This window comes from Salmo salar, chromosome ssa17 (genome assembly GCF_905237065.1).
Source record: "Salmo salar chromosome ssa17, Ssal_v3.1, whole genome shotgun sequence".
NCBI classification, from domain to species: domain Eukaryota; kingdom Metazoa; phylum Chordata; class Actinopteri; order Salmoniformes; family Salmonidae; genus Salmo; species Salmo salar.
In genome coordinates this window covers 60,647,610-60,663,363 of record NC_059458.1, presented here as the reverse complement: position 1 = coordinate 60,663,363, position 15,754 = coordinate 60,647,610, and the positions used below count along the sequence as shown (strand labels likewise).

Genomic DNA, 15,754 nt, shown 5'->3' with positions numbered 1-15,754 from the left:
AAAATGCCATCTTTTGATTGCAGTGCAATGTTTTGTTGACCGATAAGTGTGTCAAATGGGTAACATTGTAGAAAACCTAGGACTGATTTGCGAGTTTCTGGTACTTTCTCTTCATCTGAATCCTGTGGAGCCAGACTAACATTGAAATAAATGCCTAATGCTTCTCTTTTTTCATTCATCATATCTGGACGTTATGGTTGTTTGCTTTATGGGCACGTTATTCAGATTTTTACTTAACATTTTGTACATATTGACACTGCAATGTCATACCTAAGACCTCTGCTTCCACAACCACACCGACTAAACAGAAGCACGATTCTAAACACCCTCATCCCACACAGTTATGCTCTATTTGTTCCAGTTATCAACAACTAACTACCAATGGTGTAAAAAGTACCCAATTGTCATACTTGAGTAAAAGTAAAGATCGAAAATGACAAGTAAAAATCATACTTGAGTAAAAGTAATTGGTTTTAAATATACCTAAGGATCAAACATAAAAGTATAAATCATTTCAAATTCCCAGACGGCACCATTTTCTTTTCTTTTTTTTTAATTTACGGGGAGCCAGGGGTACGCTCCAACCCATAATTTATACACGGAGTTTAATACATCCGCCAGATCAGAGGCAGTATGGATTACCAGGGATGTTCTCTTGATAAGTATGTGAATTAGACAATTTTCCTCTCCTGCTAAGCATTAAAAATGTAACGAGTACTTTTGGGTGAAGAGGGAAAATGTATGGAGTACAAAGTACATTATTTTCTTTCGGAATGTAGTTAAGTAAAAGTATAAAGTTGTCAAAAATATAAATAGTAAAGTACATTTACCTCCAAAAACTACTTAAGTAGTACTTTCAAGTATTTTTACTTAAGTACTTTGCATCACTGCTAACTACCCATATAATAATCTGTTTGCTGTGGACAGTGCAATCAGTTTGCTATGTGGGTATAAAGATGGAAACCGAAAAGGTATCAAATCTTTATCAGCAGTGAAAGTGAACTTTTTCCCGGAGCTTATCAGTTTATTAGTACAGTATCGGTCCGTTCTGAGATGGAAAAGTGCCATGCCCTCTATGGAAGGAGTCAATGAGATGTAGTATTGTGGCTGTTATGCTTCCAGATAGAGGGGAAGACTGGCTACCAGATGAACTTAGTGAATTTATGGCCCAGTGGTTGTTCTGTCACATGACATGGGTCAATTTAAGTTATTAATACAAAATAGTTGTATTTTTACTGGGTATAAGTTTTTATTGTTTAAACCCTCAGATCTATGTTTAATTTTATTTCATCTACAGGTTCTGTCAGAGCGGAGGATGAGGTTGACATTGATGGGACAGTGGAGGAGGACTTGGGCAAAAGTAGAGATGGCTCCCGGACAGATGACGAGGTAGTCCAGAGGTAAATGTGTTTAAATATTTCAGCAGAGTGTTCTGTCATGCAGTAAGTCTTGAGACTAACTGGTGACAAGAGCGCCCCATTAGACTTCTCTACTTCCTCCCTCTTTTCCAAAACACAACCCTTTATACTGACCTTACATGAACCATGGGAACTACTTGCCTTCTCTCCTTTCGGCTTGCTATTTTCAGTAAAAGATAAAACCCATGTACCATCCTCTTATTTGCACAAAGACTGAGTGGAGATTTGTTGATGTACTATTTAATTTTTGGCTTTACATCCGTTCCTATTAAGCCTGTAGAAGTACACCTGATCATTCTTCAGTTCGTTAGAGAGCAACACACAACATTTATACGGGGTTTCCCTATTACCAGTCACGCAGATGAGGCCTCTATAAATATTCTCTTTGGGGAAATCTTGAGTCTATGTACCTTGTTTGTGCTGATCTCTGATTACACTTCTGTTCTTCCAGGGAAGAGGAGGCTATCCAGCTAGATGGCCTGAACGCAGCGCAGATAAAGGAAATCCGGGAGAAATCAGAAAAGCATGTCTTCAAGGCCGAGGTGAACAGGATGATGAAGCTCATCATCAACTCCCTGTACAAGAACAAAGAGGTTAGTGTCTGCTCCGATCTATATAGACAATGGTGTTTTGAACGTTTACGCTTATAGTAATAATAGGGCAATACAATAAATATTAATTTCTTTAACTCTCATTAAGCAATATTTTGTCATTTGTTTAATTAGAAATGAGTTCACAACGAGTCCATCTGGCTATCTATCATTGCATAAACCTGAGAGGTTCAGCGAGGTAACTTAAAGTCATTGAATAAGGGTTGAGATAGTTAGGAATGTCGTTTCGGGGTGGTGCTTCGCCCTGCCGGCATCTCTGGGTAGGTGGGGGCGAGCGCACCAACTGACTAGTACACCCACTGATGGGAGCGGCCATTAGTATTGTCTTTGTATTGTAGTTTAAAAAAAAAAAAACACAATTTTCAAAAGAATCATTTGGTGATGTTTCTTTTTGTCTGTGTCCAGATCTTCCTGAGGGAACTGATCTCCAACGCTTCCGATGCCATGGATAAGATCCGGCTGCTGTCCCTGACCAATGACGAGGCACTCACTGGTAATGAGGAGCTGACAGTGAAAATCAAGGTCTGTTAAGGTACCTCAGCGTTAGCTTTCTGTGTGACGCCCCCTTTCAGTCCTCCGACTGTGGGCTAATTAGCAACCCTTCACTGAGCTATCTGGAGTGAAACCTGAGACCGAGAGAGTAGTTAGGATAACATCTCTAAATTTACATCTCAGTTTTTGCTTTGCAAAAAGGGACATCAAAACTTTCAACACCTGCGGCAGGACATTGTGTGCTTTCCCTTTGAGTACATACAAATGAATAATAATTACTGTACACACTTGGTTTGCTTTTCTTTTATTCGAAATGTGCATAGATTAATAGTAATAAAACAAAGTTTCAAGCTAAGTCTGTCATGTACAATGCAAAGTAATCCAAAACCCAATATAACATTTCACTGTTTGTTTCTCCTCACCTCCAGTCTGACAAGGAGAAGAACATGCTCCACATCACCGATACTGGCATCGGCATGACCAAAGAAGACCTGGTCAGGAACCTGGGCACCATCGCCAAGTCCGGCACCAGCGAGTTCCTCAACAAGATGACAGAGATGCAGACGGAGGGCCAGTCAACCTCTGAGCTGATTGGTCAGTTCGGCGTGGGCTTCTACTCTGCGTTCTTGGTGGCCGATAAGGTGATCGTAACCACGAAGCACAACAATGGCACGCAGCACATATGGGAGTCTGACTCCAACGAGTTCTCCGTCATCGAGGACCCCCGCGGGGACACCCTCGGCAGGGGCACCACCATCACGTGAGTCAGCAAGGCAACTGTCAGCAAGTAGCAACCATTCAGTCAATCTAGCATTAGTGTATGTGGATGATTTGTACTTACTATGGCAATTTTAGGCTGGATATGGACAGCTCTGTTAACAGTCTATGATGAAGAAGAATATGGTTAGTTGTTGTTTAGCAATGTAAACCCTCATAACAATAATACATGTTATGATGTAGTTATTGCCTCATTTGTTCAGATCTTTTTGGCATTACTGGCTGTGGAACATTCAATCAAAAGGCTGTCTAAATTAGACAGAGACCCAAATGTTAAACCAAAGCTGAACTAATAAATGCTCCAAATTTGGATTTCACTGTAATGGACATTTGTTTCATTACTGTGCTTTTATTTAAAGGTCAAGAAGTCTGTAGTCTCGCTCAGGCGGTACAGCCAGAGGAATCTACTTATGTTTGGAAAGGTTCACAACTGTAATGACTAACATGAAGCTCTTCACTGCAAAGCATTCTTTTTCTCCCCTAGTTTGGTGATGAAGGAGGAGGCAACAGACTACTTGGAGCTGGAGACCATCAAGAACCTTGTGAGGAAATACTCCCAGTTCATCAACTTCCCCATCTACGTATGGAGTAGCAAGACTGAGACTGTAGAGGAGCCTATTGATGAGGATGAGACAGAAGCAGATAAGGATGAAGACCACGTTGAGGTTGCGGTGGAGGAATAGGAGGAGGACAAAGACAAGCCAACGACGAAGAAGGTAAAACATTGTTTTGAAGACTAACTACTGTCTGTAGCAGAAATGGATCCCATCGAAGCGAATCTCAATGGAAGTGTATCTTTCAATTTTAACGACTGTCCTTTCTCCTTTATTTTTTTCCCCTCAGGTGGCGAAGACAGTGTGGGAGTGGGAGCTGATGAATGACATCAAGCCCATCTGGCAGAGGCCTGCCAAGGAGGTGGAGGAGGACGAGTACAAGGCCTTCTACAAGACCTTCTCCAGGGTGGGTGTTTGTCTAGAGTTTATTCAGACTCGCTCTCCTAGCAGATACTAATCCATTTAGTGGTTACATAGAAGTCTGTATTCCCATTTAGATTTAGCAGACACTGGTCAAAATGGGTGATCTTAGGTCAGATATGACTCATCTGACTGGACATGAACTGAAGTGGTCTTGTCAGGCAAATCTTCAGTTGCCAGGCAACTGGTTTAATGACAGATAGAGGTTGTCTATGTAAATAACTTCTCACTCTATTCTGCTCATGCAGGACACAGACGAGCCCATCTCCCACATCCACTTCACAGCAGAGGGGGAGGTCACCTTCAAGTCCATCCTCTTTGTGCCTGCCGCAGCTCCCCGGGGACTCTTCGACGAGTACGGTTCTAAGAAGAACGACTTCATTAAGGTGCCACAGCAGTTATTTGGTTACAAAGCAACTATGGATTGGCATACAAGCGGTTCTCAGTGCAGTATTGATGTGTCGTAATAGTTCTCTGTCAGTAACAAACTTCCATCTCTCTCAGCTCTTTGTGCGTAGAGTTTACATCACTGATGACTTCCATGACATGATGCCTAAATACTTAAACTTTGTGAAAGGAGTGGTAAGTATTATTCCTTAGTAGATGCATAAACTAATCCAAAGAGCACCGACAGGGTTAAGTCTGGATACCAGTCTGTTTAGCCATCATTCCACTCCTTGCCACTCCTGTCATGCTAAACATTGGCATATGATAGGGGTACAATTAGTAAAATGTTAGCTAATCAGACTGGTACCCAGTGTAACGGTTGTCGTCGGGAATAGAGGACCAAAACGCAGCAGGAATGTGGATGCTCATCTTGTATTTATTTTAAAAACAAAGTGAACACCAAAATTAAGAACTCACGAACAACAAAACAGTCTTGTCATGCTCACACAGGCAAAACAAGAAACAATCTCCCACAACACTACACCAAACAATTACCCATATATAGGACTCTCAATCAGAGGCAACGAGAAACACCTGCCTCCAATTGAGAGTCCAGCACCCAAACTTAAACATAGAAAACCTAAACTAGACAGAATGCAGAAATACAACCTAGAACATACTAACCTAGAACATACACCCAAAACCCAGGAACACATAAATCAAACACCCCTCTACAACACACACAAAACCCCCACCATACAAAACAAACATCCTTCTGCCACGTCCTGACCAAAACACTAAACAACTACTCCCTCTGCTGGTCAGGACGTGACACCCAGGCTATATAAGTGCACCCATTGAGGATTGATTGAATGTTAAAGCTGCAATTTCACGTAGAAAAGTGTGTTATAGATCTATAATTCTCATTGAAAGCAAGTGTAAGAAGCAGTAGATCTGGTTTGTGTGCTATTTCTATGCTTCCTGTTCTTAAGTTTAGTTTTTACGTCTTTCGTTTTTTTACTCCAGCTTCAAACAGCTGAAAAAACTATATTTTTGGTTATGGAAATATATTTCTCAGCGGTTTACATGGTACAGTAATTTTCTACACAATACAAACTTAGAATTTTAGCAACCAGGAAATGGCAAAGCAATTTTTGCATATTGCATCTTTAAATTTCTTCTCTGTTCCATCAGGTTGACTCCGATGACCTTCCTCTGAACGTCTCAAGAGAAACTCTCCAGCAACACAAACTTCTCAAGGTGAGGCTTGCTTTCAATTCCCTCTATCAAACAACGAAACCCACCTGGACCTCAACACTAAACTCAACCACTTTTCACTCAACAACTCCGCTAACAACATACTTAACATGCCTCTTCGGCCAGGTCATTCGCAAGAAGCTGGTGCGCAAGACCCTGGACATGATCAAGAAGATCGCAGAGGAGCAGTACAATGAGAAGTTCTGGAAGGAGTTTGGCACCAACATCAAGCTGGGTGTGATCGAGGACCACTCCAACCGGACCCGTCTGGCCAAGCTGCTGCGTTTCCAGACCTCCAACAGCAACACGGTGCTGGCCAGCCTGGAACAGTACGTAGAGAGGATGAAGGAGAAACAGGATAAGATCTACTTCATGGCTGGGACCAGCAGAAAGGAGGTGAGGGTCTGGATGAGAACACTGTTTTGTGATAGAAAATAGAATATGTAGGTTTGTAAATGTAGAGCATAATAGCGGAGTTAGTTATAAACCTTGTAATGAAGAGTCAGGATCTGTAAAACATAGTAGCCTCCTTCCTATATCAAATGTCCGACAGTTTGCTGTATCGTGCCCTGAGCTTAATTTCCCCTCCATCTTTTCCGTCAGGCCGAGTCGTCTCCCTTCGTGGAGAAGCTGTTGAAAAGGGGTTACGAGGTCGTCTACCTGACAGAGCCTGTGGATGAGTACTGTATCCAGGCCCTACCGGAGTTCGACGGCAAGCGCTTCCAGAACGTGGCCAAGGAGGGCGTCAAGTTTGACGAGAGCGACAAGACCAAGGAGAAGAGGGAGGCCCTGGAGAAGGAGTATGAACCTCTCACAACCTGGATGAAGGACAGGGCCCTGAAGGACAAGGTTAGGGGTCTTCTCAATAGGCTCAATGGGAATGTGCATTGTTATTGGATAGACACTAGTCAGATGGCATCTCCTCTGTTTGAAAATGTTTGCCCAAGTCTTGAAAAAGCTTAAAGCTGAATCTTCTCTGTTTGATCGGTCTGTAGATCGAGAAGGCTGTGCTGTCCCAGAGGCTGACCAACTCTCCCTGTGCCCTGGTAGCCAGCCAGTACGGCTGGTCCGGTAACATGGAGAGGATCATGAAGGCACAGGCCTACCAGACAGGAAAAGACATATCCACAAAGTGAGCAATGTGAAACCATTTTGACCTAATGTTCAGTATATGTTCTGTAGGATAAGACCTTACAAGAACTCGTAGTGGCTCAAGTCCTAGAGGGTGTTGACATAGTTTCTGCTTATTACCATGTTGACACCTTTTATTTCTGTTGTCCAGTTATTATGCAAGCCAGAAGAAAACACTCGAAATCAACCCCAAACACCCTCTGATTAAAGAAATGTTGAAGAGAATAAATGTGAGTACCATTTAGAATTCAACACAAATTGCTTTTCCGGGCATACACCCTTCTATTTCAAATTTACGCCAATGAATCATACATACTGTTAGGAACCTATCAAATTCTCCTCCCTACCTCAGGAGAATGCAGAGGACCAGACGGCCTCAGACCTGGCTGTGGTGCTGTTTGAGACGGCCACACTACGGTCAGGCTACCAGCTGGCTGACACCAAGGCCTATGGAGACCGGATAGAACGCATGCTCCGACTCAGCATGAACGTGGACCTCAATGAAGAGGTACGCTCAATATAACTAACATTACCCATGTGTAAACAGGATCTGAATACTTACTGCTACTTCACCAATATAATAAACACTGACTATGCAAAGTGTGTTATAATGCAGTACATTATGGCTGGATTCTGTATACGAGAATTGATTTGGGGAATGGGCACGAAGAGATGATAGGTATATCTTCGCTTATCTTAACTTCCTTACCTGTCACAGCCAGAGGAGGAGCCAGAGGAGGAGGTTAAAGCAGATGAGGAGGAAGATGAAGATTTGGTAAGATGGGAGGGGAGTCTAGCACAGAACTGGGGAAAAGAGTATTAGTAATGTTAGTAAGACACGCAATAGATAGTGATGGTCCTTTTTGCTTCATGTACGGATGTGTTTTTCATTTTGCTCTTTCCAGGGAGCCACAGGAAGGGATGAGCTGTGAGACAGACTGAGCGAGGGGGTGGGAGGGAAGGGTGAGGGAGCGAACTGGGGGGCAGAGCTTTGACTGGAACTAGGTCAATTTTCTCTGATGAAAAGGATCGGGTGGGTGTTTGGATTTTAGGAGCTTCTGTTGATTATTTTCTACATTTCTACATGACTGTAAATTTGTTAATATTTAACTGAGCCGGTTATGGTTATGGAGTGCTGACTTCCTGTCACAAGAACCATTAAATGTTTCTGGAAAGGTAATCTCTCACCTGTGGTGTCTTCTTTTTACCTGTCATTTCTGTTCTTTATTAGCCAATAGTCAGCCAATTCAGACTTTCCACAGTCAAATTTCCAGCTTTTTACTTAGGAAAAAGCTTTAAGAGATCACATTGTTGAGTTTCAAGTCAAAACAACCAATACAATTATGCTCACTCATCTCACAACGACCATATACATTTTGATTCTGTACATGTCTAGCTTGGAGTTCTTGAAGACGTTTTGATAGGAACCCTCAAAGAAATACCATCTCAAAAAATGTTAAAACAGCAATAGGATTTATCAGAAAGAGGCCTCCACAATATTTACTGTTCACAGTCTGAAATGACCCTACACAACCTCTGTTCAACATCCCTCAGATTTTACCCTCAGGCCGTACCAACAAGAATTTCCCGGTGGGGTCTGGGATGAACCACTTCTCCCACCGGTCCAGGTGGACACAAGGGTAGTCCCAGAGCTTGAAGCGGCCGTTCCAGTGCAGCAGATGGGCCCCCTGGAGGAAGGTCTCAGAGTAGCGGGCGTCTGGGCTCCAGCCTATAGGAGAAGAGAACAGAATACACAGTAAATCAGCCTCTAGAAGTAGCTCTATCCTACATTATGACACCCAGGCCTGTGTACCAGAGCCATATCTCTATACGTGGCTCTGCTGTGCTATGTATGAGGTGTGGTGATGTCATCAAGGTGAGGCGATCTCACCCAGGTGTCGGACGTGCCACAGAGGATCGATGATTGTGTATTTGTCATGGAACACGATCAGCATAGGAGGAGTCGCCACGCCACCTGCCATGGCACTGCTGTATATGTTTGCCCTAGGGAAGGAGGGCATCAAAGTAGAACATTTATATTTAATTTCCCTTATAATATTGAAATGAAACAGAAATATTAAGCTTTCATAGTAATATCTGCTTATTATTTATTATTGTTATAGACAGCAGGGTTCATTTATTCTGGATTCACCTGGTCTTAGGTCAGTTTGGTGGTTATGTGGAAAAACATGATCACAGGTCAAACATACTTCTCTACTCACTTTAAGTTCTCCTGCAACCATTTCTCCAGCTGTTTGGTGATCTTCTGTTTCTTCCACTCTCCAATGTCGGCCACAAACACCCCAGCGTTGAAGGAGCAGTCGCTGGGGTTGATCCCCAGGTCTCTCACTTCCTGTTTCCTGTAGTCCAGGAAGCCCATGTACGATGTCTGGGAGACAGGGTCATTAGGGAAGGAATTTGATTTGGATTCAGAATCGGAGACAAACTGATAGTTTACTCAGCGTTGAGATTTATGAGACAGCTTGTCAGGTTGTTATTTCAGAAGAGAATTAGAGAGTATCTTCTAGGCTAGGTGTAGGATAAACTCAAGTTCAATATATTGTCCTTTTACCAGGATTGATTGTAATAGAGGTACCTCTGATCTTATTTTGGCAAAAAATGCCCTCTTGTGGCAAAAAAGAAATGACACTGACCTGCATGCCCATGCTGCGCACCATCTCGTGGGTGGAAGGCAGGTCAGCCTGTGGCGAAGGAAGCAGCATGGCCTTTCTCCAGCTTGGTATGGTACAAGTCCTTGATGTCACCTGTCGTTACTGAATGTAAATACTGAAAATGCAGACACCAATTTATGTCAACTACAGCTCAAGACAAAACTGGACTGTATGGCACAAAGATAAGGACACATTTCTGCACCTTGCACAATGATATCGTCGTCTAAGTAGATCACCCTCTTGTGGCTGATATCAAGGAGCGGCAAGTAAAAGCGCACAAAGTTCAGCTGCAAAACAATCAAAGCAGGGACTTTAGGGACAGTGACTGTGGTTAGGTTATAATTACTTCCTATGTGAGTGTGTGTGTGTACTCACTGGGTGCAGCAGATCTGGTCGGGAGGAGTCTGGTTTCACCTTCCCTTTCAGAACCATGGGGTTGAACTCCAGAATCTTATACTTGATGCCCTTCAGCTCGGTCTTCTCTATGTACTGTCTATGAAAACACACATGAACATAATGACAGTTCAACTCACTCCATTTTAAAGTAATTTCTCAGTTGTCCTTTGAGGCCTTTATTGAAACAATTCAGATAATCAATTCATTAAAACATCCTGGGTTGGTACTAGGAACTGAAATTGCTACACATCAAGCAGTGACAATGGAAGGGGGAGGGATTAGTGTGAAACACCTTGTCAGCTTGATGGAATCACGAAGAGTGACAATGTAGAAGAACACGCTGGCATCTGTGTTGCTATAGATGCTGTTGGTTGCCATGGCACTGCCCATTCGTTCCTCCGCAGCACAGATGACCACTGGGATGTCATCCTCTCCCTCCGCAGCCTTCTCCACAGGACCTTTTGGCGCACGCTCTGGGTCCTTCCTGGTTTCTGTGAGGGAAGTACAACCAGTTTGGGCTTGGTTAAGTTTGACCTAGATAGTTTGTGTGTATGCATTGATACGTAGGCTACGTGTGCCTTTCTTTTAAATTATGTAGTTCTGTCCTTGAGCTGTTTTTGTCTATTGATGTTCTGTATTATGTCATTCTGTATTATGTTTCATGTTTTGTGTGGACCCCAGGAAGAGTACTGTAGCTGCTGCTTTTAACAGCTAATGGGGATCCTAATAAAATACCAAAAGTAGTCACATCTATTTTTAAAAGCTATTACAACTATTTCAATTGCTAAATAATTTGCCCCCTAAAAGCTATCCCATAAGAGGCAAAGGAAATGCTTATTTTTAAATCAACAAGCATTCATAGCCTCATGCCAACTGCTGTTCTTAGCAGGTTTTTGTGCTGCCAAGTCCTAGTTCCTTTCTCTTGCTGTGGCCTGCACCTGGCTCTCAGGTCAGCATGTCTATAGAGTGGGACCTGTTAAAGAAGCTGGAGGGAATTACCTGTGAGTTTGAGTTTGGGCCGAGACGGGCCTCTGAACAGCTTACTGTGCAGGAGTAGACACACTATGAGAACCAGCATCATGAGCAGGATATGGTTTACTGTGACACAGCAGAGAGAGAGGGAGAGAAAGGGACCATTCAATAAAGTCAGATGCAAGGGAACTGAAGCAGAGGTCCTTCCAAACTGGATCAGTTCAACTTAAGCACAGTTTCCACTATAATGCTGTCACCTCTTATCCAATCATGGCAGATCACATATTGCTGAGATACTCAAACAAACGACTCATCCTCCAGGTGGCACGACTAATTCTACCTAATAAAATAGTTATACCTTCTCTTCCTATCCACACACCTCAACCATGTGTCAGCTGTAGTCAACCTGAGTGGCATCAATCTTGTGCTGACACATTCACCCCTGGATGACCTAAACTGTCTGCCTCAACAATAACAAATAAAATAGTCATTAAAATATTGCTTCACTTCTGGAAAATTTTAAAAGCCAGGCTACCAGCTGTACTCTGTGCCAAAAATCACCTGTTTGTGTTGTTTGAGTAAAGGCATCTGTTAACTTTCTAAGTAAAGTATAGACTGTAGAAAATAAGGGTGTAGAACAAGGCACAACTGTTGTGAAAACTAATGAAAAAATCCTTTAAATAGTTGCATCATGTATTGAATGTGAAGAACAGATGACTTAGATGATGAAATGGGACTATTTTACAGGCTCGCTTTCCTGGTTACCTCATCAGTGTTGAGGAACATTTGGGATTGGCAACACACACACAGAGAGAGAGAGTCTCAAACATAATTTATGGAGGTGTTGGAAGCGTTCCATCTCAGCTGAGGCAAAGTATACTCCAGAGGAATCTGGGGGGGTTTTGCTTTACCATCTCCGCTACAGCCACCACGTTTACAAGAGTATTTACATGCAACAATGTTTTATTACTCATTTAATATATATGAAAAGGTAATGATGTCAAAACTAGTATAGGCGAGGGTAATTACAGGGGCAATCCTGTGGTCACTCACTTTTCCTCAAAAGAGCCATTGTTCATGTTTCTTCCAGCCACATCTGAAAAGACAGAGAGAACCCAGAGAGCAGTGAGATTCAAAGGCAGACAGACACTAAGACAAATAGACAAAGAGTAAGCGAGGGAGGGAGTGCCATATTCCTTGGCATTGGTGCACAGCTGAGGATCCAGAAGGGTGTCTTCACAGACATAAATCCTTCCCAAAGGTGCTCCCGAACAAGATCTGACAGTCCTCTCAGATAGTCACAGTCCTCCCCACTGCTGTTAAATACAGGAAAACCCCTCTGACAAACATACCTCCAAATCAACACTAATAGTTTAATATTGGGCTTCACATGAGCCCGAGTTGTTTACCAGTACCCCTCAGGGTACCTCGCCTATCCACAGGAGGCACTTAGGAAGAGTCATAAGAACATAGGCCTAATGATTGGCTGCAGATGAGGAGGCAAAAGACGGAGTACTTCGGGCAGAGTGAAATGTGATTGGGGGTACAGTTAACAAAAACAAATGTTGAGACCAACTGGTTTATAATATTAAATCATTTAGTGGGTGCTTATATTGTCCTATTTCACACATGTAAAAGTGTTTATTATACACATGTGTGAATTGGAGATGTGTTTTTTGCATATTCCAACTCCCCCTGAGACACCCTTAAAGAGTGGGGTCACGGCCAGGGTCACTATTGTCCAGCGCCCCTGGAGCAATTAGGGTTAAGTGCCTACTCAAAAGCACATGGACCAATTTCTCACCTTGTCAGCTCAGGGATTTGAACTAGCAACCTTTTGTTTACTAGCTCTGGCTCAATGCTCTAATCGCTAGACTACCTGCACCCTAGTCTGTTTCCACTGAAACATTTGCTGATGGAAATAAAGATCCTGCAACATTATGATGTTTATGCTATGAGGATCACGTACCCTACACGGTATGATTGTCCACACACCGCATCTGTATTTATGCTGCAGTAGTTTATGTGTCGGGGGGCTAGGGTCAGTCTGTTACATCTGGAGTATTTCTCTTGTCTTATCCGGTGTCCTGTGTGAATTTAAATATGCTCTCTCTAATTCTCTCTTTCTCTCTTTCTTTCTTTCTCTCGGAGGACCTGAGCCCTAGGACCATGCCTCAGGACTACCTGGCATGATGACTCCTTGCTGTCCAGTTTCAACTGTTCTGCCTGCGGCTATGGAACCCTGACCTGTTCACCGGACGTGCTTGTTGCACCCTCGACAACTACTATGATTATTATTATTTGACCATGCTGGTCATTTATGAACATTTTAACATCTTGACCATGTTCTGTTATAATATCCACCCGGCACAGCCAGAAGAGGACTGGCCACCCCTCATAGCCTGGTTCCTCTCTAGGTTTCTTCCTAGGTTTTTGGCCTTTCTAGGGAGTTTTTCCTAGGGAGTTTTTCCTAGCCACTGTGCTTCTTTCACATGCATTGCTTGCTGTTTGGGGTTTTAGGCTGGGTTTCTGTACAGCACTTTGAGATATCAGCTGATGTACGAAGGGCTATATAAATACATTTGATTTGATTTGATTTGATCTGCAGAACTGAACACACATGAGAATGTCATGACTTTTGTCATGACTTTTGTAACTGGTCACTCTCTATATTACTTTATCAGTATGGTAAATGTATACTGTACCCCAAGGTGTTGGCTAATACAGTTATATCTAATGCAGTATGCAGTACATATTGCACTGTTTCTCTCTGTGACATACATGGCTCACTAAGGGCCTGGTGAATCAGCACGCATGTGGATCTGCTTTTGAAAAGACTCTTGGTGCTTCCTTCCTAGTGGCATTTTTCAGTAAGCTTTAGTCTGTCTCTCCCTAGAGGCTCTTTCTATCCCTCTATTTCTTATGCTTAAATTCTAGCTCTCTCTCACCCACTGTCTCTTTTGGATGTAATGTGTAAGTAAACAGTAGAGAGATGTAAACTACTCTATAAACAATCAATAAAAGTGACATGACAAGTTGTGTTGTTTTTGGTGCTGGATAAACTAACAACTAGTTCAGCTGTGAGATCATCATACTGTACTCTTCTGCCCATTTTCAGAGAAAATACTGCAAATCCACTGACGTCAGATGGCAATAATAATAATATCTGTATTAGTTCAGACTTTTCACACATGCTGCAGACAGATTCTCTGGGCAAGTTCTCCTCCGTAGAAAGCATCACTATCCAAGACTGAGCCAGCATAAACGACTTGGTAATGTTTTTTAGTGGTTGTAAAATATCCATTAGGTGAAGCGTTTTGCGCCCTTGTCCAATTTCCTCTCTTATACAACATTAACATAAAAAGGGTTGTGTTCATATGTTTTTTAAGGGGTTTCAGACTCTTTTCAGTGTTCTCTACACACATTTTAATGCTCTTTGGGACAACTTTCTCTAAATTAGTCCAAACTAATCTCAATAATAATGAAATGTACAGAGATGGATAGTCATAGATATGGCTTAATCAGGAGTTTACAAGATTACGTTTTTTTTAATAGCCTACTGTATGTGAGATTTAAAACATATAGAAGAACTAGGAAATCCTCATTAAACAAATATTTTACTCTGTTCTGGTAGATGAAATGCACAGTTTCTTCACAAAAGTGAACCGTCATTCAAGGTGTCAAAGAAGTCAGTGCCAACTGTTATTTTACACTCAGCCTCTGCTACCGCCACATAAAGAACACCATACAACCATAGTCTGGCTTCATAACCACACAGGCTGCCTCAACTATGATAAGGGAACATAAAGTAGGCTCCTAAGTAGCCTAGTTGCTGCCATGTTGCACACCTTTTACATGGAAAGCATATGTTTATTTTTTTTCATTATGGGCAACTACTTAGGGGATATCCAACCCAGGAAATACAGTAGAATTACATTAGTTTATGAAACAATTGCACAAATGAAATGGAAAAAAATATCAGATGAACCTATAGCAATCTACTCAATGCATCACACATAGATTATGATAATGACAACAACAAAAAACATGTATGAATATTACCTTCTTAAAAAGGGGTGTGTCTCCTTTTCTAGCTTTAGAGCAATGCAAGCTATGGACAACAACGCACACAATCAAAGCAAAACTCTAAATTCAACAATGTGTCATAAAATAAATTAACTTACAGGGAAAAGGTGCCACAATTATTCTCAACGCTTAACTATCCACCGGTCTCTGCGCATGATCTTGAATTAATGCTACGAAGAGAAGCTCCTTCACCCACTCAACTTTACTTTTATTTTCTTCTTCAGGAAGTTCTTTCCAGATGTTTTTAATCTTGTTCACCCATGGAAAGCTCCGCGGGTGCCACATGCCTTCTTGTAGATAATTACTGAGATTGCGTTACACTCTACAATAGCAACTGTGCTTACTAAATTATTTCTCATAGGATGCATGTTTTTTTTATAGCTTACCTTTACATGTTTTAGCCTATTGTAAAAAGAAAAGTAGATCTATAGGCCTACAATTGAATAACTTTACTATATAGGCCTACATAATTTGTGGCAACTACCATTGCAAGCAGAAGTTATTATTTACAAAGTCTAAATCAACCTATGCATTATCATTCAATAGAAGTTATTTTGAGAGTAATGAATATCAAAAACTAC

The 15,754-nt window shown here is 42.0% G+C and overlaps 1 protein-coding gene and 1 pseudogene across 1 annotated transcript; one reads left to right on the top strand and one right to left on the bottom strand.

Moving 5' to 3' along the window:
* Nucleotides 1–1,303: 1,303 nt before the first annotated feature.
* On the top strand, nt 1,304–7,730 carry LOC106576234 (endoplasmin-like). The gene is given in 14 exon segments (XM_045699876.1): nt 1,304–1,400; nt 1,870–2,011; nt 2,435–2,551; nt 2,950–3,281; nt 3,783–4,014; nt 4,142–4,258; nt 4,521–4,658; nt 4,777–4,854; nt 5,854–5,919; nt 6,043–6,312; nt 6,520–6,765; nt 6,912–7,048; nt 7,199–7,277; nt 7,400–7,730. Coding segments are annotated over 13 exon segments (2,025 nt in total). The 5' UTR covers nt 1,304–1,400; nt 1,870–1,969; the 3' UTR covers nt 7,571–7,730.
* A 198-nt stretch (nt 7,731–7,928) lies between these two features.
* Nucleotides 7,929–12,391, bottom strand: LOC106576233 (glycosyltransferase 8 domain-containing protein 2-like; annotated as a pseudogene).
* Between the last annotated feature and the right edge of the window lie 3,363 nt (nt 12,392–15,754).